Consider the following 25953-nt stretch of genomic DNA (forward strand, 5'->3'; position numbering starts at 1 on the left):
CAATGTTCCAAGATGCGAGCAAAAAACACGCGGCCGCCCATTCCAAGCCCATCGCGACACAGTCGGTTACTAGAACTCTTAACAAGGAATGTTCTATACGGAGCCACGGACTGGAATCGGTGATGCCCAACTAGCATCTATGGAAAGATGCAAGTAACAAGGAATCTCTAACTTGACGCTAATCTGTCTGGATCCCACAGAAGACCAGCTAGTGCAGCCGAGTATTGGCTATGCAGCATCTCGTCAGTTCGAAAATGAAAAACAACCCCCCCCCCACCCAAAAAAAAAAGAAAAAAAAAAAAAAGAGCAACAACCAAATGATACGAGGGGGTTCTGGAAGCAGCTGCCACGCACAAGATACAGGTATATCACAATCCGTCATGTTCTATGGTAACACGGATCTTTATCAGCCGATAAATCAAATGTGTTATTTTCAATGTCACAAGTTCATTATCTTTTTTAATTTCTTATTTCCATTTTTTTAAAGCACTGGAACAGTATGTAACATGACAAGAGCGACAAAATAATATGTAATGTCATATTTAGTTCACTGGTTGTGAATTGATAGCACAGACTCTTTGGAAACTGTAATAGAGATGAGAACTCATTGAATAACCGGATCTTCTGAAAGCTAATACGACAGGACGGCATAAAGATGTGAGAAAACTTGTAAAGCGATACAGATACGACGTAATGCACCCGCACTTCACAGAAGTAACAAACGATAGCACACCCTGATTTGGCATGAAGACTCAACATAGGTGAAAAGGGTCAATCTAGTCAATCTTGAGTTTTTCATATTTTGTGAAAGAGCAATTCTTCTTGTACATTATTGTAACATTTAGGATCATAAAACGAATAGGAAATTATGTGTTCAGTTTTTCTAGAACACTTTGTTTTTTGTAGAATCGTGTGATTAGGTATGCTGCCCTATTTTGGCAAAAGGAAGCAAGTGACACTGAGTACAAATGCTACAAATAAAGAAAATATGTTTTGGGTAGGCCCTCCAACATGGAAATTTGTGGAAAGAAATAATGTCGGTATTCGTGCAAGTCACATTGGTGATGCATTTATGACAATTCGAAGAATTTTGATATTCCCACAGAAACTCATCATTATGTAAGTTGCTTCCTTTTGCCAAAGTAATATAGATTTGTAGCAAACATGAAAAATCTGGCAAGAGGAAGCATGTGATAATCATATCACGAGTATGTTAGTTGCTTCCTTTTGCCAAAGTATTATAGATTTGTAGCAAACATAAAAAAAAATGGCAAAAGGAAGCAAGTGACAATCATATTATAAGGATGTCACTTGCTTCCTTTTGCCGAAATATTTTAGATTGTGTGCAAATATAAAAAATTTGGCAAAAGGAAGCAAGTGACAATCATACCATATGCGGTTGTAACTTGCTTCCTTTTGCCAAAGTATTTCAGATCTTTAGCAAACATGAAAAATCTGGCAAAAGGAAGCAAGTGACATTCATATGATGAGAATGTTACTTGCTTCCTTTTGCCAAAGTAGGGCAGTACTAGTATGTCTTAGAAGCTCATTTTCATTTCTTAAAAATCCTTTACACACTATTCACTTTCGATTGCCATAACTTTTGAAAGGATGATGCTACTGCTTTGAAAGTGGCTGTTCGTAATGGATAGAATGTGTTAATAGAGCTTGCTACAATTTTAACTCAATCTAATTGTACCTTTATTGTTTTTGTCCCGTTCATTGTACGGCTAGCATGGCTTGATTAGATTAAGCGCTTGAATAGAGCCTACACTACGGAGCCTCTTTTCTCAGTATATTTACACACTTTTCCACAATGTTGCTAATAGCATAGGTTAGGAAAATTCATTTGATTTTAGTCACTTAAAAGCTTCATGTATGATTTTTTTTTTTTCCTTCAGAATCTGTCCTTCACTAGAAAGCAGTTTCTCGCTACTTTTTATTGGTTGTGTGATACAGGGTCACATATAAATACCATTGCTTTTGAGTCAATAGGGTACAGAATAGCTACTCGTGACAGAATGTAATGGTGCCTTGTTTCCTGCGATACCTACAGCAAAACGTTTATAATCATAATGATAATAAGTGATACATGATACCAATAATGACAATAACAATATTGTGTTCCTGATATATAGTAAAAATTATATCAATAAACACATTATTGATAACTGATATACAAGGCCATGTTAATTATCCTTGATAATTATCCATGCCCTTCCCATATCAAAACACTATGTGTTGATGATATTTACGGGTGCACGTCACGAGTTCGACACATTCAAATCATACAGCCAACGAGTCATATAGCTTACGAGTCATAGTCCACGAATCATGTACATCCCATGAGTTCGACACTAAGCAAACAAGGCCCAAAGTTCGATATTAACCCGTAGTATACTGAATTTAATCCCCATAGACTTAACACAAAGATAACCAGTTTCCCGTAGGGAACGGGTTGATAAAACAAACAAGGCCCTCAAGACCGACTTAAAGCCCAGTGATGTAACGTCGAATTCGTATTTCGTTTTTACTTCGTGTCGAACTCGCGGGTCTCTTTTGCTTGTTGACGAACTCGAGGGTCTTGTTTGCCTAGTCTTATCAGAGGGATAGAGTTATTTCCCTCTTTAAAAGGGAACGGTATGATTACACAAAACATTGCTAAGTTAGACCCGAAACCCGGAGCCGAGACGGCCAGGGGCCCTTATAGGATCTTGAGGCAGATTTACTTACTACTGAGCCAAATCATACGGTTAAGGAACGTAAATTTTTACGAATCAACGACCCTTTGGAGGAACGAACTTAATTTCGTTTTCAGATTGCTGAACCTCAGGAATAGGAGCCTTATTGCATTTTTGGATTACGAACCTTTGGAATAACGAACCTACAAAAATGGTCAAATTAACTAACTCTATTTCATGCTCGGCTTCATGGACTGTTATAGGTACAGGGAATTAGTGTGATTTGGGTTAACGAAGCTACGGAATAACGAATGTATTTTATTTTTAATCATTATTATTATTTTCAATAATTAACAACACCCGCATGTGGCGTCTCGCTGTCATCAATTGAAACGCACAAACATGAAACACAAATAAACATGATGTTTATATAATAGCATAAGATATTATACAAAAACTGCATGGGCCCTGTATAATGAAGAATTATAATTTTGTATATCGTTGATTTCTATCATATTAGTCTATGGCAGCCTGTGTGGTATATCTTTTGATAAAACTGGGCCTGATCGGTCAGAGGGACTCTTTCAGGCTACTGTGTAATGATAAATATTATCATTTCAATGGACGAGCCAATATTGATGTTCAGCAAAGGTATCAATATCATCCGGTGATCGCGGATCATTAGTGTGGAGACATACTCATAGGAAGCGGTGAATTAAAAAATGTTTTACATCATTGATTTATTTCTTGTATATTAAAGTGCAGGCGACTGAACGAAGGGGGGTTTACACTAAAAATTAAAATAAGGACAGTATTTGTTAAATTCTAAAAATTAAAAGTAGTTATTTCGGGGCCAATGTGACGAGTTTAGTTTAACATCCTAGTAATGCAGGTTAGTTAAGGTTGCCCGTCGTCTGCAGTATATTGAGCATGATTCCGCTGCCTCCTCTGTTCACGGGATATTATTTTTCTCGCACCTGTGGTGTATAATATATGCACAGCAGATGGTCAAAATGTCCGTTGCTGCTCCATAAATCACACTATGGAACAGACAGTGATGATTAAACGATGTAACATTATAACACAGCTTTGTGCAAATGTGGTGGTGTATTGGTGTTTTGGGGGAGAAGGAGGCCTGAGCACTCCCATTTTTCTTTTTCTCACAATATATAGGGTCTGATTTTTCATTCTATTTGTTTTTTTCTTGTCAGCCGATGTTGGTAGACAAGTGGCAGCTAAAACAGTCAGGAGATTTTTGGGAGGTAAGTGAAGTAGCAGCGACAAACGGTTTTTTGGTGTGTGTGTGTGTGTGTGTGTGTGTGTGTGTGTGTGTGTGTGTTTTGTTTGTTTCTTTGCTTGTCAATCGAATTTGTAGAGAAGTTTAGCTAAAATGTGACGACTTTTATTTTTCTTCTTTTTCTTGTTTTGCTTGTCATCCGATTTCTAGACAAGTGGCAGCAAAATGTCCCCCCCCCCCAATCCTGAAAACAAATCGACGTCCCTGTTCCCACAAAGTTGGCCCCTCACTTTTGAAAAAAAAAAAAAAAGTAGCACCGCCCCTCATATGGTTACATTTCGTTACTCAGAAGGTCCCTAAGGTTAAAATGTCCGCCGCTACTTTATAAATTGCACTATACACATGGAACTTGTGCGTGTATTGTAATAGTACCTTTTTACATCAAAACCTTTTCGTGAAAAGCCTATTTTTTATTATTCATGTGCATTGATAAAATCATGTCGGAACATAGGTGACGTGATGCTATTATTGCATGGGATAAACCGGCTCTATTTAACTATCTGTTGTGTGTGCACTCACACACACACACACACACACACACACTCACACACACACACAGACATACACACACACACGCACCCACACACAAAATACACATACACGCATAAATAAAAGGAAGCAAGATTGTTTTCCACACGAAGAATGATAATCACAATTTTGTTCATTTTGACATCAGCTCACTTTTGAACAATGAGGTATAGGGGCATGTACCTGTTGCCTGCAGCCTTTCAGCAGCCCTTTACAAGGGTGATAGCACTGAACGTTTTGGGCCTAGAAGTGGAAATCAATCTCGTGAGCGTGCTCATCATTTTTTTTTCATTATCATTATGGTTATGATAATAACTCTGGTTATTATTCACAGCAAGTAAAAAACCTTACCCAGTCCTATACTCCGCTCCCATTGGAAAATTCAGTCACAAAGTTACTCGGAGTATAGTCACTTCGACCTATGAAATTGCTCGATTCGTCTATCTGCCGTCAGTGCTAAACATTATGACCTTCTCTGGACAGCACTCTGTTGACTAGCTTGGTTGTTCCTGGCAAACGCTGCGTTTAATATAAATCATTTGATTTATGACACGCAGTGACTCCTAGAAATAGTGAGTCTCTAACAACGTGGTAGAGAGTCTCAATGAGTTGATATCTAAGCCATTATTACTCTATAGCGAAGACACGTCAATCCCGTTAGAGCCTGGCTGGCGCAATATTGAAAACATGCACGACGCTGACACTGATATTCTGTTGTTCCTACAAAGTCTTAAAATGCGCCAGGAGAGTGACAGGACACTAAAGGTAATGGAGGAATATTAGATACAGCTGACAGTCATGTCTTCATGCTTGCGTCAATGCTTCCTGTTAACATTGATCTGTGGATATATGGAAATCTCATAGTGTTCCCTTTGAATGAGGTACATTGTAATTAAACTTCATAAGCATAAATGCAGATTCAAATGAGTAGAGCTTCAAAACTATCTTGACTTTTTCATATTTTCTGAAAGAGCAAGTCTTCTTCTACATTAAGCTAAAATTTGGGATCATAAAATGGGCAGGAAAGTGTGTTTTTCAGCAGTTTATCTTGAACATTTTTTTTTTGGTAGAATAGTGTGATTAGGTGTGTCTTTAGAGTCCCCTTTTCATTTCTTAAAAAAAAAACCTGGTACACACTCTTCACTTTCAACTGTAATAACTTAAGAAAGGATAATGCTATTGCTTTGAAAGTTGACATTAATTATGGACAGAATGTGTTAATAAGGCATGGTCAATTTCAGTTTAATCTGATAATCCCTTCATTGTTGTTACTCCGGTGGTTTTACACACACCCTGATTTTTGTCCCATTCATAGCATCGCCAGCACGGCTTGGTAAAGATTAAGCGCTTGAATAGACACTGTACTGCAGAGCCTCTTTTCTCAGTTCACACTTTTCCTGAGAGTGCGCTTTCTTTCCAATATTTAGATAGGTTAGGAGAGTCCATTTGATTTGAGTTATACATCATTTTAAAGCTTAGAGTCTACTCTTTCAGAATATGCTCTTAACTAAAATTTCATATCTGGCGACTTTTTGTTTGTTTTGTGATGCACGGTCACATATATGCATGTTTTACTTATGCACATAATTCTAAAATACAATGCAGCAATGATAAATCTGTAGAAAGCAAGAATGGATCACCAAAAAAAGATACATAAATAAATAAATAAATGTACGTACTGGAATCTTTGGGGGTTTTACACACTACTTTTTTATACTCACATTTTCTTTTTCATTTCCCTGTCTTTTCCCCCTGCTATTATAAATAACGGAGGTTCACATATTCCAGTAATGTAGCAATGTCATTCCATTACATTACCAGATTACCACTTGCTTGACATTTTCACCTGTATGGAATTTATGCATGCTTTCCTCTTGATCTGCTTTCTTTAGCATCCAATTATAATGCATGTACGCCTATATTTTACTTATGCACATAATTCTAAAATACAATGCAGCAATGATAAATCTGTAGAAAGCAAGAATGGATCACCAAAAAAAAAAAAAGATAAATGAATAAATAAATGTACGTACTGGAATCTTTGGGGGTTTTCCACACTACTTTTTTATACTCACATTTTCTTTTTCATTTCCCTATCTTTTCCACCTGCTATTATGAATAACGGAGGCTCACATATTCCAGTAATGTAGCAATGCCATTCCATTACAATACCACTTGCTTGACATTTTCACCTGTATGGAATTTATGTATGCTTTCCTCTTGATCTGCTTTCTTTAGCATCCAATTATATGTGACCGTGCATCACGAAACAAACAAAAAGTCGCACCCCTTGATTTTGTGTGAGAACTCAAGAAAGGTGAAATGGGTCAACTGAGTCACTAGGCGTTTTCACATCAGCCCGATGTTTCGAAATAGCGCGCTATTTTCTGACTTGGGAAATTTTCCCGATAGCGAAATAGCGCGCTATTTGATAATGTGAACACAAATTAACGCGCTAATTGTATCGCTCTGATCGAGAAAATTTCTCGAGTCCAACTCGGGAAATTTTTGAAATAGCGGGATAGTAGCGCGCTATTTGATAATGTGAAAACGACTCGAGAAATTAGCGCGATGCATCCCATTATGCCTAGCGTGTGTGACCCGATCGATCGAGGCAAACTGCACACAAATCACGAGGAATTTTTGAGAGGGCACACACATTACTTATGCTGTTTGCACATACTCAGCTGTCGAATTAGCTCGACAAAAATTCGGGCTGATTCTCTTCGGGCTGATGTGAATAAGAAATGAAATAGCGCGCTAACTCGCAATCGCGAAAAATTTCTCGAGCTTGGATTTTTATCGGGCTGATGTGAAAACGCCTGATTTTAAGTTTTACATATTTTCTTAAAGAGCCATTCTTCTTCTACATTATTCTTGAGTTTGGAATCATAAATTGAATGGGAAAGTGGGTTTTCAGCAGTTTTTCTACAACCCCTTTTTTGGCACAGTAGCGTGATCAGATTTTCTTTTAGATGCCCCTTTTCATTTCTTGAAAATCCTTTGCACACTCTTCACTTTCAACTCTGATAACTTTTGAAAGGGCGATGCCACTGCTTTGGAAGTTGACATTCATCATGAACAGAATGTCTTAATAGAGCACGGTCAATTTCAGCTTAATCTAATAATCCCTTTATTGATGTTGCTACAGTGGTTTACATCATTTTCTTTTTTGTCCCATTCATGGCACAGATAGCACAGCTTCGTAAAGATTAAGCGCATGAATAGACCCTGTACTTTAGAGCCTCTTTTCTCAGTTCAAACTTTTCCAGAGTGTGGGCTTTCTTTCCAATATTCATATAGGTTAGGAGAATTCATTCGAATTGAGTTATACATCAGCTTAGAGTCTGCTCTTTGAGAATCTGCCAATAACTATAAATCCATGTCTGGCAACTTTTTGTTGGCTTTATGGTGCAGGGTCACATATACTCTTATGTGACGCTGCTATATCATCATCCTCGTTCATTTGTGATTTGTTACGAATTTTTTGAACATTCTCATTCCTCATCCCATTTATCAATAACTACAATTTCTAAAACTTTATGCCCAGCGTAACCAATTTGTAGATGTTTAAATACAAAAGTCTAAAAGGCGTCTGGCGGTCTCCTTTAACGTTCCTCCTCAATTCCTTTTCTTTATTTCATATCAATATTAATATCAACCTATTATGTTATCAATCCACCCCTAGCTTTCTCTTCACACGAACACACGCACGCATGTACACTCAAAATGTTATATACACACATATATCAATGATAGAACAGAACTCCAGAAATGCATCATGCTGTTAATGTCAACAGTTTATACAAGCAGTTTATATATATACATATATATATATATATATATATATATATATATATATATATATATATATCTAGAGAGAGAGAGAGAGAAAGATCTATGTATCTATATGTATCTTTTTCATATATATATATATATATATATATATATGAAAAACTCAAAGTAACGGCGCAAGGAAATTTGGTCTGACGTTTTGGTCAAAGAACTTGTATATATATATATATATATATATATATATATAGAGAGAGAGAGAGAGATTTATGTATCTATATGTATCTTTTTCATATATATATGAAAAAGTCAAAGTAACGGTGCAAGAAAATTTGGTCTGACGTTTCGGTCAAAGAACTTTTAGTCAAACACGTCAAAGTCAAATCATGGACACACAATATGTATGTACATGTATATGTATATTCTTCCTTGGAATAATCTTGGTTTATTTTATGCATACAAAATCACACAGATTCAACAACTCCATACATAAATGTGCGCATCATCAACTTCATGAAACAGTGAAAAGATTAGTTAATAAGGACAGTAAGGAAAAAAGAATATTGAATGTGTCCATGTAATTTGGATTGGCAGAAGTTTGTTTGGTAATGAATATAGTTATAGTGCACATTCGGTCATTACTACGGCAAAGGCCCCTGAACGTGTTAACTTTAATAGCAGACTCATTTATTATCATTACTATTATTGTAAAGTAGTTGGAGTGGTACACATACACTTTGTAATTTTCCCTTTTCCCCCATATACCCTTCCCTCTCTCTCTATCCCTTATTCTATCCAGAGTATCTAAGTATAGGGTCTCCATACGGTCAAGCCTCGGCTTATTTTGGAGACCCTTCTGTTTAAGTTCCCTAAGCTGTTTGTAAAACTTTTGTTTTGTACTAAAAAATATTTGTCGATATACTGTTTGTCATAAATGATTTGTACACAATCATATCTGATGTAATGAAATTAAGCAGAAATAAATCAAATCAAATCAAATCAAATCAAATCAAATCAAATTATGGTAATGGATATTGTAAGTAATGTAGTACAGCAATAACATGTTTGTCGTTTCTGAATTTCACACTTTTACATGTATAGACTAGTAGGGCCTATGTGCTACAACTTGTAGTACCCCATTGTGCTTTTACGATCAGTACGCCGACTTTAAGACGGCAACGAACCATCAAGCAAGATTTTAGCATCTTGCGTGCAAAATATAAGACGGGTAGAATGGAGATAACCGCTTGGTATGTGTGAAGTCGTGAAAGCTGCCAATTTTGCTCCGGTTTCTTCAGCTCTTAACGAAGCAAACAATATCATTATACTGTTCAATTCTTTGCCAGCTGACACAAATAAACATAGATTTAGAAAATATGTATTTTTTTTTTTTAGGTAATCATCAGATGTATGCTCTCTAATGCTCCACACGTTGCACGGAAATTTGGCCACTTTCAGGCTCTCGTCCCACGCAAGCCCGAAGCACAGAACTAAATGCGTGCATGTATGCAAGCAAGCGCTATGCACGCAAGTGGCAAGCAAACACAGAACTCGAATCCAGTTCTGTATGCAAACTGTAGCAGCATAATGACGTTAATTCGGACCATTACAATACCATGTGCTTAACAATTTCACATATGTAGAATTTATGCATGCAATTTATGCATCTTCTTTTGTTCAACTTCCTTGAGCCTCTAACTCATTCATTCTTATAGTGAGGCTGCCATGTTATCATCCTTGTTCATTGTGATTTGTTATAAATTTTGAAAACATACTTTTTCCTCATTCCAATCACTATAAATTCTGAAACTCTGTACCCAGTGTAACCAATTTATAGTTGTTCATATGTAAAAGTCTGAAAATCATTCGGAGGTCTCCTTTAAAAGATAATATGAAATGAGGGGGAAAAACAAAAGAAAAAAATGTTGGAAAAGGTGACGATATGATCGCTTCCCAAGTCGATCAGTTACCCGCTCGTAAGATAAAGAGGGGCCCACACTCCACAAGCTCTGCATTTTTAGTGGGTCCCTCCATTTTCGCACTTAGCGCATTATGTCATATTTTATTCGACCACTTCAGTTTTTATCACAACGTATAGGCCTAATTACTATAAAGTTCCTCAATTATTGTATAGTCTTCTCATTCTACAACGTTTTGTTTACCTTATATCTCTGTTATCAAAGGAATTGAAATGTATGTATTTTGTAGAAAAATAAAATAAACTTTGGAATTGAAATAGGATCGTTGATATCACTAAATTACCGGAGTTGGGTGGGCTTATTTTTTTTTTTTCATTAAACGAAATCGGGAAGTAACAAATTTGTCACCTTAAGTGTTAAACCGGATTAGCATGACTTTGCCGCAGTCCCATGTGAAGTCTCAGATGAAACGGTAGAGAGTTGAAGATAGTTTTATCCCAATTCCATGACAGATTCTTTCAACTTCAACAAGAGGCTATGGTGACTGTTGAAGAAAATTCAGTCTGCAGTAAATATGGTAATCACAATACACTTTTTTCGTATATTGAGGCAGATTTCCAGTAAATAACACTTACTTTATATAGCGCTTAATACTGACGTCACTAAGCGCATTAATCAGGGAAAAAAATATTGAAGTATGACACCTCATTGGGTACATAACAACAATAACAACAACAACAACAACAAATTAGGATTGAGTAAATAGATACGTGTTTAGCAATGATTTAAACTTATCAACACTTTCAGCATCACGAATTTAGAGAGGGAGTGTGTTCCAAAGAGATGGAGAAATAACAGAAAAAGCCCTATCACCATAACGGATACAGGTGCGGGGACCATGAGAAAATTGGAGAGTGGAGGAAGAACGGAGAGAATGGGTTGAAGTGGAGGAGCGAAAGGAAATCAAGTCTTTAAGAATGAGATGGGGCAAGATTATTTCATATCTTATAAACAATAAGGATTTTAAAGATGATATGTTGATGTGCGGGGAGCCAGTGGAGGGATTGGAGAACAGGAGTATTGTGGTCATAATAATCTTTTTTGTAAGGGTCACAAGCCTAGCAGCTGTATTTTGAATTCTTTGAAATGGTGCGATACTCGAAGCAGGGAGACCAATAAGAAGGGAGTTGCAGTAATCAAGATGAGAAGATAAAAATGCGTGAATAAGACATTCAGTGGAAGACTGATCCAATAACTTGCAGATTTTAGCAATTTTACAAATACCCCAAGCAGCAGAACGACATGAGTTCTTATGTGTTGTTGAAAATGCCTACAATCTACAATAACTCCTAGATCTCTTACAGACTGACAGATGGGGGTAGTACTATCTTCAAGAGAAAATGTTTTGAGAGTACTACCTCGCCTGAACTGAGAAATATACATGATAATGCAAAATACTTAGTATCATCTCCATAGAATGAGCCAAACTCGCTTTGATATCATTGTATCTTGAATTGTACTTTCATTCCAGATGCCGGCAGGCATTGTGTCAATCGTATACTCTGATAGAATATTTTCAGCTCATCTTTGGCTCACCTTCGAGGGGACGAGATCCATCCTGTTCTCACTTCAAGGTATATCACTTCACACCCACTCGCACGTTTCTAATCCACCCGTGTCCAGTGGCGCGGTGCGCCTCCGCGCATCGCCGATGACAAGTGAATGACGAGTCCCGAACCATTTTTATTTCACTCTTTCCCTAGTTTGCTTCAGGAAATGTTTCACAAAATATTTAAATCCATCTTAGATTATAAGATCAACTTAAAGTTATGGTAGGCTGTGTGTTATTTCAATAATATTATATTTTTCATATAAGAATAACAATTTTATAGACATCTTCATTAAGGACTTTATTAACGAAATAAAGTAAGGGACAAAAAAAAAAAAATAAATCTGTGAATGTTCATAATTGAATCGTTATTCCGAAGGTTCGTTTTTCTTTCGAACAAACCTCAGCTTATTTTCGGATTAACGAATCTTTAGAATAACGAACCTTATTCAATTTTTCGGACTGTCGAACCTTCAGAATAACGAATTTTTATTCATGTTTGGATTAAGAAACCGCCGGTACAACGAGCCTCATTTCATTTTCGGAATAACGAACGGGGATATGCATGACTATTTCTGTTGTACTAAAAAAGTGAGAGAAAAAGAAATGTTGTAAGCATGAAAAACAGTGTACTTAAAGGGATCGTATAGTTTTGGTTGAGACGTAAATTCAGGTTTCTACCCTTTTTTGTGAGATAATGAGAAACTTCTTATGAAATATGAAAGAGCATGTAATTCTATGAGGAATTTAACATTCATTTGTTGAAAATTGGTTTTGAAATGGCTGAGACATCCAAAAAAAAAAAAGAGCAATTCTAACAAAGTGTGGGACCCACACTTCATTACGATCGCTTTGTTTTACTTTGTTTTTGGATGTTTCAGTCATTCCAAACCCGATTTTCATCAAATAAGCTTTGAATTCCTCTTAAAATGGTATGCTCTGTACTATATCATAAGTGTTTTCTCGGTATCTCGCAAAAAGTTAAAGGCCCAATTCTCATCTCCACCAATACTGTCCATCCCTTTAACAATATTGTTATTGAAGATTGAAAAAAATATGTCTTATTCAAAATCTTTTGACTGCTGAAGTAAAGGATCAGCAATTTGTATGAATTCTAACAACTTTTTGGTTTTGTGAAATCAAAATATTGTTCGGTTTGAATTTATTACATTCCGCTATATGAGACTGCAATATGATATGCAGGTTGATAATAGAAGGTAACGAGAAGGTAACAAAACATTAAGAATTATTTTTGAGACAAAAGATCTTTAACTGCATACAATATTCTTATACCTGTACGTTTTTGTTACCTAGTTACCTACTCCATTGCAGCTTACAATGATAACCGATAGCCACTCCTAAAATTTGATAAAAGAAATATTGATTGTATCTCACAAAATCAATTCAATTTAATTCAATTCGTTTATTTCCATTTCAAATCACAAAAGACAATATTTACCATCCAGTGTTACAGATGAAACATAAAAACAATCACAGATAAAAAACCACAACAACGACATCAAAATTACAGTCATAATTGTAACAGATTACAACATGCAAAAAGTGAAATGGAAAAAGCCAAAAAAGGCCTGTATGCGTGCGTACACCGTTGTTAAAAATAATGTAAAATTGGAATCTAAGTTATTTTCAGAGATCATAAATCAGTTTTGTACAGAAGATACACAAAATAACAAAACAAAAAACAGAAAGTTGTCTTTTATTCTGCTTCTTAAACAAATAATTATTTTGCTGACTATAATTATCTGGGTTTATTGCATTGAAAAAAAATCCTGCATGACGAAGAGTTTGCTTTAATTTCGTACTAAGACATTTCCATTGATGAACTGTATTGCATTGGCAGTATTGTATTTTGAGTGTGTATATTTGAGTTTAATGTGAACATATTCATGATGTGAGGAGAGAGTGTATCTGTGTGGAAACGTTGCATCAAGGAAGTTATTTGAAATTTATTTATATCATAAAACTTGAGTGTTTTCAATCGTTTACATAACTGAGACGTGTGAGCTAAATTTGGAGATTTTGTAACATGACTTTTTTGCTTTTTTTTTGTAATTCAAATAACTTATTAAGTCTGGAATTAAACGTGTTTCCCGATATAACATTACAATACAACAAATGAGGTAAAATGAAATAATTGCTAAGAGAAAATAAGACAGAGGATGGTATTAAATCAAACTTCAAACGATTTAAAACACTACAAACTCCGCACCTTTTCTACATACATTTGCTATATGTTCACGCCAGTCAATATTTTTATCCAAAAAATACCTAAAAACTGAACTGATTTACATTGAGTAATGGGCTTTCCATATATTTTTATGTCATTTGTAAATTGCACATTTCCCTTCTTCTTTTGAAATAACATATTTTTATCTACATTTAAAGACAGTTTATTGCACTGAAACCAAATCACTATTCTAAACACATTATTATTTACAATATCACATACAATATCTATATTACTATGTGAGGCAAGCATGGTAGTGTCATCAGCATACAAAATGAAATTAAAATTACGGCAATAATTAACAATATCATTGATATAAAGCAAAAAAAAAAAAAAAAAGAGCAAAGGCTCTAAACTCGACCCATGTTTAACCCCGGTGCAAACCGTTTTAAAATCAGAAACAGAATCAAAAACAGAATATTGCATTCTGCCAGAGAAATAAGACTCAAACCACTTCAAACAAATACCTCTAATACCATAATACTCTAACTTCTTTAATAAAATAAAAATGAAATAAAATGAGAAAGAGAATCAAAAGCCTTTAAAGGTCCATAAATATTCCAAATGCACTTTTGTTCACATTTTTCATTATTAATATTTTTTTTTTTGTATTTCAACAATCGCCATTTCAATTGAAAAGAATTTTCGGAAACCATACTAGCTCGGATATAAAACATTTTTGGAAAATAAAAACTTGCAAAATCTATTATACATTACCCTTTTCGAGGATTTTAGAAAAGCAAGGTTAAACTAAAATGGGTCGATAATTACTAAAAACTTGGGGATCACCTTTTTTAAAAAACGGAAATCACTTTTGTTATTTTCAGCTTATCATGTACAGTACCGTTAAAAAAGATTGATTAAAAACATACATTAATGGTTCAATTATTGCATCGATTACCCCTTTAACTACTTCACCATCAACATCACCAAATCCTGAACTTTTCCCGGATTACATTTCTGCACATATATCCAGGATTTCCTTTTTTTGTGACAGGCTTCAAAAACGAACTTTCACTAATGGGTGTATTCACGTATTCAGAGAAAGCATATTCATTTTCAGAAAAAATTATCAGTCATTTTAAACCAATATCAACCAAATATTCATTAATATTATTTGCTTTTACATTAGGGTCATAAACCCTTTATATAATATTTTCACATATATCTTAAATGCATTAAGTTTGCTTACTTTGTTTCTGTCCAAGTACATCATTTATTAACGACCATCTCTTTTTTAGATTATTCTTTACAAATGAAAACTTCTTATAATAATAATGTGACCCTGCACCTCAAAACAAACAAAAAGTCGCCAGACATGAATTTTTAGTTAAGACCATATTCTGACAGAGCAGACTTTAAGCTTTAAAATAATGTATAACTTAAATCAAATGGACTCTCCTAACCTATCTAAATATTGGAAAGAAAGCACAAACTTAGGAAAAAAGTGAACTGAGAAAAGAGGCTCTGAAGTACAGTGTCTATTCAAGCGCTTAATCTTTACCAAACCGTGCAGGCTGTTCGATGAATGGGACAAAAAACAGGAAGTAAACCACCAGAGTAACAACAATGAAGGGATTATCAGCTTAAACTGAAATTAAGAATGCCTCATCAACACATTCTGTCCATAATTAATGCCTTACTTTCAAAGCAGTAGCACTATCCTTTCAAAAGTTATTAGAGTTGAAAGTGAAGAGTGTGGACAAGGTTTTTCAGAAATGAAAAAGGGATTCTAAAGACACACCTAATCACACTATTCCACCAAAAATGTTCGAGATAAACTGCTAAAAAAACACACTTTCCTGCCCGTTTTATGATACCAAATTTTAGCATAACGTAAAAGAAGACCCGCTCTTTCAGAAAATATGAAAAAGTCAAGTTCGGCTAGGTTGAACCATTTCGCTTATTTTCAGTCCTCACGCAAAATCAGTGTGTGCGACTTTATGTTCGTTTTGAGGTGCACGGTCACATATGATCTTTTCGCTCGACGTAAACACGAGTTCAATTCATTACATTTTTTTTATACATTACTTTGGGGTTATTTTTTTTTTTCAGTCGGGTTTATCTTATATTGTTTAAAAAGCCTATTTTTCTTTCGTATATCTTTCAGAATAGCAAATGTAACCCATGGTTTCCTTATTATACATTTCCGTTTACTTTTTTTTCACCTTAAAAATACCTTTTTCATACTCCGCACAAAAAAAAAAATCCAGCAAAGCATTACATGCATCAATACAGAGAGATTCACGCCCTTCACATTCTTGCATCGGTTTACAGACCCTGTACTTCAAATCTTTCCTGATAAACATTGCAACGCCCCTTCCTCTACCTGAAGACCTTTACAGAGTGTATAAAATCATACCCGTCAATATCAAAAGAAAGCGGCATGCCAGGAGATATCCATGTTTCGGATATGCCGATTATAGAAAATGAAAAATCAAGACACGCAAGAAAGCCGCAAACTTTATCAATTCAATTCAATTGAATTGAATTGAATTCAATTCTTACTTCATTTTTCGACAAGAACATTATAGACATCACTCTTTGGGGTAACAGAAAATAAGGTGCTTAAAACTTGGGGATGACGCACTTTGTCATACTATCATAGCTTCTTATGGGATTGTTCTAATATTGTTCAAATCATTTTTTTTTTTGGTAGTATTTTTATTTTCATTTCTGGGGAAAAAAGATGGAAATTTCATGAAGCAAAAGTTACCATCGAGCCGTGATATGTGTGTGTGTGTGTGTGTGTGTGTGTGTGTGTGAGTGTCTGTGTACCTAACAGAAACTAAGAGTCGGTAAGAAATAAACAAGATAAGACATGACGGAAAGAGTATACAATAGTGAAATCTTGTACTAATGATACATTGCAATAAATACTGGAATAATTGAAAGAGTATAAACAAACCGTTAACCGATTGAAGCAAGTCTACAAGTCACCTTCAAGACGTTCAAGATGAACCTAGAATTAATTTGCTTCATTAATTCTATTCCAACTCATAATAGACCAAATACGAATTTGATGATATAAATTGGTGTTAGACCAAAAATAGACCAAATGGCTATTATTAGACGAATTGACTGTAGACCAAATAGTAATTAAACCAAATAACAATTAGACCAAACAGTAAATTGACGAAATGATGACTAGACCAACTGGTTATTAGACCAACTGATATTAAACAGTCTATTAGACCAACTGGCTGTAGACCAAGTGGTAATAGAGTGTAAACCGATCGGGACGATAGCCTCTTTGAAATGGTTGTTTGAAGGTTAAATATAAATTCAAAACTCGTCTTTTAATATTACACGAGAAAAAGTACCAACGCACCCTTTCGGCAAAACCGGGGGGCGAAATTATTTTTCCCACATAAGTTCCGGACCCCAAGTCTACATGATATGAATATTCATGACTTACGTCTTCGGAATAAGAGTACGCATGCGCGTGGAATTAATGGTTTGTTTTTTTTTTTTATTGCGGCGAGGAAAAGAGAAAATGAATAAGAGTATACGCATGAGTACAACTGCCCCCCCCCCCACGGAAGAAAGCAGTAACTGCATAACTGCTGAGCTGAGATAAATGCGATTTTGTGTTTTTTGCAGATTCTTTAAAAACACAGAAACATTCTAAAATAATTTTGTGGTATGATTATGCACCATACCTAGTTGTCCAACAATACCTAGGAAAAAAATATGTTTCCATTTTTAAAAAAAATGTTATTTAGGAAAATGCAGTTACTGCGGTGGCTCACCCTTGTTTCTGGGTAGTTTCCCCACGGAAAAAAGCAGTAACTGCAGAAGGCCAGGAGTCTGCTGTTTTCCCCATGGAAAAAAAGCAGTAACTGCACATGTCACATGACCATAGGAGGAGAATTGTTACCACCACCAGGTTATAAAGTTCTTCTACTTTCTGGTTAGTCTAGATCTATAAGATCTAGGACCTAACGCTAGACCTAGACTAGGTCTTGTCGATTGAATGGCATTCTGTGTAAAAATAAGGTACATGTAGGCCTACCCTAATAGACGTTATGCATTGACGTCATCACTCGCTTGACAACCTCTCGCGACGCCATCTTAGAGGGCAAGCGAAGTCCTTGACATCGCAGAGGCGTGCAGCTAGTTATGTGCTTTTCCTATGCGCGCTAGCGGCGATCGCCTCACTCGCCGCCAGTCCCTAGGCTAGTGGCAGGTTTTTTTTTTTTTTTTTTTTTTTTTTTTTTTTACCATAAAACAAGTTTGACATGACATGACACATTGTGCAGCAATATTTGGGGAATTTTCTCACATTGTGCAATCGAAATACTCACAGTAACTACATAATTCCTAGGTTATATCGCATAAATTTGTATCCATAGCGCAACATCGCCGTTCGCTGAATGTATGTCGCCATTTTGAATTTCATTAACCAATCACATGTGAGGTACGTGTTTTAGTAAAAAAACACGTAGAATCTACCTCGCATGTGATTGGCTAACGGATTCGTAGGTTGATGAGCTGTTACGACCGCTGGTAGTTGCATCTTCTTTCATGAAAATTGTGCCAAAATGTTGGATATATCATTAACCTGGTGAGTGCAATGCATACATCAAATGTCGATTTTGCTATACAAGTTTGAATTTCCCGATCTAGGGCTGTAGATTACATGCAATAGAAAAGACAGTAAAAGAAACACCGATGTGGTGTGTAAATGCCCATTTCCTCGCGTGTAAAAGCACGCTCTAGCAACGCATCGCTTGCCCTCTGAGGGAGGGCGCCCTTCAGTTAGTAAGACCGTGTGACGTCATATGCATAAGGTCTATTGAACTTTGAAATGCCCGGCCTTGCCCCTGACACATGACCCTGGACTAGACAATAAAATATCAAGTCGCTTCTGTTACAAGTCATTTCTCCCCAGATTTTCCTATTGCTATTGTTACGCCCTACTCAAGAATCTGGGCTGCTACCGACAGACAAAAGGGAGTTATGAACACCTGGACAGAACATTCCTGTGTATAGAAATCTGGCCTAGCAACAATACATTGCTGAAATCATACAGTGTCTGGCTGCCAGTGTGGAGCAGCACTGTGCTGGGGAAGCTACAGGTGTTTGCATAGAACAATGTTAGTTGATTTAATACATAGGGGCAATACAACCACATGTCATACTGGCTTGATAGAAGCAACCTCAGTGGCTATGCAGCAGTTGCAGGGGCAGCAGTTAGACTGCAGGGTCTGCTGGAAAAGGCTTGAGCAGGCGATATGAGGTCGGATACCGGCAGTTTTTAGTCACCAAACTGTAAGTTAATAGTTTTATTACGATATCCTCTTTTTTCCAAATATCAGTTATTATTTGAAAATGTATTCTACAAAGGAAAAGTGGTTTTGGTAAACCGACCACGTGTTATATTATGTGCACAGCTTTTTGTAGTCTCTGGTATAGAGCAAGCTAGTTGAAAGCAGGTTGAATTATATACCGTCTGTGATAATAATATTATGTTGATGAAGTTATTGTCTGTGATAATGTGTAATGCAGAGAAGTTATCCCCCCCCCCCCCTCCTTGTTTAATAACACCGTTGCATGTGTAAGAGGATAATAGATTATACATGGTGGTTACTGGCGTAATGATTACTTTCAAGCAGAGTGCTGAAGTGCTTTTATGTTGATATTTGATATACGGAAAGGAGCATTATGAAGTAAGATAGATACCCAACCGAAGTCAAAATGGTTGTGTTCATATAATGTAGACTATAGATATGCGAAAATGTTTAACTCTTTTCTGTAGGCACCGAAGTGATAGCCGCGGTGTTAAATCAGTGTGGATAGGTGTTTACTGATATAAAATGGTAAGAGAGTAAGTAGTTTTTATGTTGTGGTAATTTCGTTACTGTACTCTGTAGATGGCGTTAACTTGGGTCATTCGGGTGTACGTAGACAACCCGTGCACGCCGTGCAAAGATAACCCCAGCTCGTGACAATGTGTTCGGGCCTCTTCGGACAAGGAAGGAACCCGCCGTGTACTACACGTCCAATTGGAAACCGTCCCTTCGACCGAGGTCTTGCACTCCGTCTTCGCAGCGAACTGTTTCGCGTTCGACTTCGACGTTCACGGAGACAACTTCAGCATGACAATACCAGGTTTTGTTTATCCCGAAAGGAACACTTTGGACTGTTAATATTCAAACCCCTAATTGTAGACTGTGCGCACAGGTAGTATAAACTGACGAGTTATCGCAAGTGTTGAGTTTAAGCAAAGAAGCTTATGCAAAACCATATCAGTAACCGGAGTAAAGTTTGGGCAATATTCATGGCCATATTGCAAAGCATTTGTTAAGTTTTCTCTATACTATGAATAGCTAGGAGATTGACATGAAGCCGGCGCTTAAGCATTACGTCGTTAGAGTGAGATTTGAGGTGTCATGATAAGCATTGACTGAACCGTGTGCATGGGCGTATGTGACGTGTCTGTGTGTTGTTTTGTTTCTTGTACCACCACCTTATTTGTATCTAATTTGAAAGACCGGAAATAAAGCTTATAATTTCCGGAATTATGGTGTTTTGTGCTTACTTTGTCTGAGTTCTGTATTCAAGGAGTCACACTGGACCAACAAGCAATCACACGCTCTCACCGGCTGTGACATTTGGGGGCTTATTGTCCGGGAATTGTACTGCTTGAATGCATGGTTTCAGACATTGTACTCTCAATAGTTAAATCTGTATGTAGTACGGTACAATTTGAAGAAGTGGTTGTTCTGTGACAATACAGACAAGACAAGTGGTTTCATTTGTTATGCCATATATTTGGTTGTGGTAGGCAGAATATTGTGTGGTTTACATTGTGATACATTTGCAGTTTACATTATTTTGTCAATCCCCTGGTTTTGGCTAAATATTGAGTTATCATGGATTTCACTAAACAACTGATGGATTTAGGTAAGGAAGTAGGCCTAACAGGCCAGGCTTTGTTAGATTTTGTGAATGAAAGGGAGAAAATAGCCATGGAAGACAGGGCAAAGGCAAGGGAGGATAGGCAGAAGGAACTTGAAATCCTTGAGAAACAGATAGCTCTAGAACAAGCTAAGAAGGAAAATGCGAACCCAATAGGAGAGAATGAACAACGCCATAGTTTGACAAGATCACCCAAATTACCTCATTTCGTAGAAGGTAAGGACAATATTGACGCTTATTTAGAACGTTTTGAGAGATACGCGTCAAATCAGAATTGGCCAAGGTCGGCTTGGGCAATTAACTTAGGAGCCCTGTTGCAGGGAAGGGCACTAAAAGTGTACAGTAGACTAGGTGTAGATGATGCCCATGATTATGTTGTCTTGAAAGAAGCTCTTTTGAAGAGATTTCAGATGTCGGCTAGCGATTTTCAGCGTAAATTTCGCACGGCTGAACCGCAGCCAGGTGAATCACCTAGGCAGTTTGCAGTTAGACTAGAGCACTATTTTGATAGATGGCTAGATCTAACGAGTACGAGTAGGTCTTATGATAGTCTGAAGGACTTAGTGATAAGACAGCAATTCTTGGACCAATGTGGTCCTGGTATGTCAGTGTTCCTCAAGGAACGGACCCCACAGTCGGTCAAGGAAATAACGGAAATGGCCGACGTGTATGTGAGTGCACATGGAGGCCAATTTAAGGTCACTCGTCAGAGTTACAAACAAAGTGCATCTGGCAGTAGGCCAGCGGATTCTCGCAAAGAGAAGTCGGGTTCACAGAAAACCCCGAGTAGCCCTTCTAATGTTAGTGGTAGAAGGCCCGTAGGACCTTGCTACATATGTGGTAAGAATGGGCATATTGCTAAGGACTGTTGGAGTAGGACAAAGTCCCATGCAAGTGTAGGCCTTGTAGGTGAAGAGTCAAGGCAAGCAAACCAGGAGGGTAGAAATAACGACAAACATAGTGAGAAAGAAATCAACAAGGAGGCTGATTGTCCCACATGTTCTAGTCGTCGTTCCACCCCATCAAAGCAGCCCGAGGGTGGCATGTTTCTAGTAACAGCATCAATGGAGTCAACGCAATCGCAGCCTCGCTTAGTGAATGTGGAGACTGAGAAGCGGCCGCAAATGTGCGCAGCATGCAAGGAAAATTTGCGCTCGCGTCTTCCGGTACAGGAAGGTAGCATTGGGTCCCACAAGGCAAGCGTGCTTCGCGATACCGGTTGCTCAGGTGTTGTTGTTCGGAAGTCTCTTGTGAAAGCTCACCAAATGACGGGTAAGTATAGGCAGTGTATTTTGATAGATGGTACTATTCGTTGGTATCCCACTGCCTTAGTTCACATACACACTCCATTCTTTAATGGAGATGTAGAAACCCTTTGCATGGAAGCCCCAGTGTTTGACATTATACTAGGCAATGTTCAAAACGCACTACCGCCAGGGAGCAGTTGTAATTTGGGGAGTTCTAAGCCAACGGTAGACGTAGCTACTGAAACAGATGCTCCAGAGAGCAGAGATGATTCAGGAGGTCCTAAATCGCAAGTAGATGTGACCACAGAAACCGATGTACCTATCCCAGATGTTGCACCAGAAATTGGGATGGCAATGCAAACTCGTGCACAGAGCAGAGTAAGTGAAAGACCCCCTAGGCCCCTAAAGGTACCTCTGCTAATACCAGAAGTTTCCCCAGATGACATTAGGAAGGCCCAAAAGGAGGACAAAACACTTGACAAAGTGAGAACGTACGCTAGATGTAGTCCTGATAGTGATCATAGAAGTGACTCGCACTTCTTCATTGAGAATGATCTACTCTTTCGGAAGTTTGAACCAAAAAGTGTCGGTAGTGGTAACACAGTTACACAACTGGTTGTCCCACATCCATACCGTAGACTTGTCATGAAACTAGCCCACGAAGGACTGATGGGAGGACATCAGGGTAGTAAGAAAACTTGTGACAAAGTGTTGTCAAATTTCTATTGGCCTGGTGTAAGTGCTGACGTCACTAGATTTTGCCAATCGTGTGATATTTGTCAGAGGACCCTCCCCAGAGGTAGGGTACCCCGAGTCCCACTAGGTAAGATGCCTGTCATTGACGTACCGTTCAAGAGAGTAGCAGTAGATCTAGTAGGGCCTATACATCCTATCACAGCACGCAAGAACAGATATATCTTGACTGTCGTAGATTGCGCAACACGGTATCCCGAGGCGACAGCGTTGCCTAATATCGAGACGACCACCGTAGCAGAGGCACTTGTCGATATATTTGCGCGAGTGGGTGTGCCAAGTGAGATTTTATCCGACCAAGGCGCGCAGTTCACTTCAAATCTCATGCGCGAAGTCAGTAGATTGCTTTCTCTCACACAGCTCACTACTACTCCTTACCATCCGGCCTGCAATGGCCTGGTAGAACGCTTTAATGGAACGCTAAAGCAAATCCTGCGTCGAGTATGTGCCGATCGCCCCTCCGATTGGGATCGCTATCTCGCGTCCGTCTTGTTCGCATACCGTGAAGCTCCACAATCGTCAATGGGATTTTCCCCGTTTGAGCTGATATATGGACGTTGTGTGAGAGGTCCCCTCTCAATCTTGAAAGAACTTTGGTCAGGTCAGTCGCCAAATGATGAGGTACAAACAGAGTATCAGTACACAGTAGATCTTAGGGAACGCCTAGAGACAACTCTAGATGTAGCTCAGCAGGAACTCAGAAAGTCCATGGCTAGGAGCAAGAAGTACTACAATAGGAAGAGTAGAGACAGACAATTTAGGCCAGGTGAGAAGGTGCTGCTTCTCTTACCTACAGACCATAACAAGATGCTCCTTCAGTGGAAAGGACCGTTCACCGTAGTTCACAAGCTAAGCGATCAGGACTATAGGCTAGACGTGAATGGAACGATGAAGACCTTTCATGCAAATATGCTGAAGAGGTACATCGAAAGAGAAAGAGAGGTAGAAGTAGATGCAGGTCAGAAAAGGCCTAAGGAAAACACTGAATCAAAGGTAGAGGTTGGTGCACAAGCCACCATTGTAGATGAGAATGAATACACAGTGGAAACTGAACTAGAGATGTCTCACACTGCAGGATGTGATGGAATGTCCCGCAAAATGAGCCTAGAGCTACCAGTCTTTGAGGGAAAAGAGACCTGTGAAGATGTCTTGATAAGTTCTGACTTGAGTAAGGCACAAGAAGCACAAGTAAAGTCTCTCTTGACTAACTTTCAGGATGTTTTGACTGATGTCCCAGGTAGGACCACATTAGGAGAGCACTCGATCAAACTCACATCTTCTGACCCAGTACGGCAGAGACCGTACCCCGTGCCCCATACGATGAAGAGTGTAATTGAAGAAGAGACTCAAAAGATGGTCAAAATGGGGGTAGTAGAACCGTCAGAATCCCCCTATTCATCCCCCATAGTCATAGTGAGAAAGTCTGACGGAAGCAATCGGTTTTGTATTGATTTTCGTCAACTAAACCGTATTACTGTGTTTGACGCTGAACCATTACCCAACCCAGATGAGATTTTCGCTAATCTGTCAGGTTCTATGTTCTTCTCTAAACTGGATCTATCTAAAGGGTATTGGCAGATACCACTGTCCCAAGACGCTAAAGAGAAGACTGCATTCCGGAGTCCTAGCGGGCTCTATCAATTTCGTGTCATGCCCTTTGGGCTCGTTAATGCGCCCGCTACGTTCAGTAGGGTTATGAGGACACTGTTGCGAGGACTGCCTCATGTTCACAACTATCTAGATGATGTACTCATCCATACCCCTACATGGGAAGAGCACATGCGAGTTCTACATGAACTCTTCGTACGACTTAGGTCAGCTGGACTAACGGCTAGGCCAAGCAAATGCCAAGTAGGATGCACACAGGTAGAATTTCTAGGCCATGTAGTACAGGAGGCCAAGTTGAAGCCCCAACAGGACAAGGTAGAGAAAATTCTCACCGCCCCTAGGCCTGAGACCAAGAAGGAGATGCGCTCCTTCATTGGGCTTGCGAGTTACTATCGCAAGTTTATCCCCGCCTTTGCATCCATTGCAGCCCCGTTGACCGATTTGACTAAGAACCACAAACCAAGGCAGCTTACATGGGGTGAGCGAGAGGAAGAAGCCTTCCAGAAGCTTAAGGCATGCCTTAGTACCGCCCCTATCCTTAGTCTCCCAGACCTAGCCAAACCGTTCATTCTGCGTACTGACGCACCTTCGACGGGAATAGGCGCAGTTTTACTGCAAGAACACAATGATGAGAAGTTCCCCATAGCCTATGCCAGTAGGAAGCTACTGCCCCGTGAACAAGCTTATTCTACCATAGAGAGGGAATGCCTAGCTCTAGTATGGGGAATTAGCAAATTCCAAGTGTACCTAGAATGTAACGAGTTCACAATTGAGACTGACCACCGCCCACTTGCCTGCATCAATCAGGCTAAGTGTACGAACAGCCGAGTGATGAGGTGGGCGTTGGCCCTTCAACCATTTCGGTTCAGAATTGAAGCAATTCCTGGCTCAGAGAATGTCGGAGCTGATTTTCTCAGTAGAGTAGCCAAGTAGGCTATAAGGATGAAGTCGATTTATTTTTTTTTATCATTTACCCATGTACCCAGATAGGATGCAATTTGATTCTGTCCAAAGAAGACACGATCGGTGAAAAGTTGAAACAGAATCGAAACGTAACCATGGCAACTTAATGTATGTGTTGAGGTTCATTGATGTTGATGTTTACATTTTGCCATCAGTCTGAGTTTATAGAGGCTGTTGGTAGGATAAATGATTGTAATGTTGTGAGAAAATATGAAATATTTTCTAGAAATGGGGGGTCATGTTACAAGTCATTTCTCCCCTGATTTTCCTATTGCTATTGTTACGCCCTACTCAAGAATCTGGGCTGCTACCGACAGACAAAAGGGAGTTATGAACACCTGGACAGAACATTCCTGTGTATAGAAATCTGGCCTAGCAACAATA

General features: G+C 38.2%; 1 protein-coding gene across 1 annotated transcript; it reads left to right on the forward strand.

The window, feature by feature from the left end:
• The first annotated feature begins 21048 nt into the window (after positions 1–21048).
• On the forward strand, positions 21049–25539 carry LOC140243420 (uncharacterized). Its single transcript, XM_072323099.1, has one exon. The coding sequence runs from the start codon at positions 21049–21051 to the stop codon at positions 25537–25539; it is 4491 nt and encodes a 1496-aa protein (XP_072179200.1).
• Positions 25540–25953: the final 414 nt, after the last annotated feature.

Source organism: Diadema setosum, chromosome 20 (assembly GCF_964275005.1).
Source record: "Diadema setosum chromosome 20, eeDiaSeto1, whole genome shotgun sequence".
In the NCBI taxonomy this organism is placed as follows: Eukaryota; Metazoa; Echinodermata; class Echinoidea; order Diadematoida; family Diadematidae; genus Diadema; species Diadema setosum.

What these genes read in the sequence shown, in the direction of transcription:
- LOC140243420 (XM_072323099.1), top strand. Translation starts at nt 21,049, where the DNA reads ATGGAAGACAGGGCAAAGGCAAGGGAGGATAGGCAGAAGGAACTTGAA.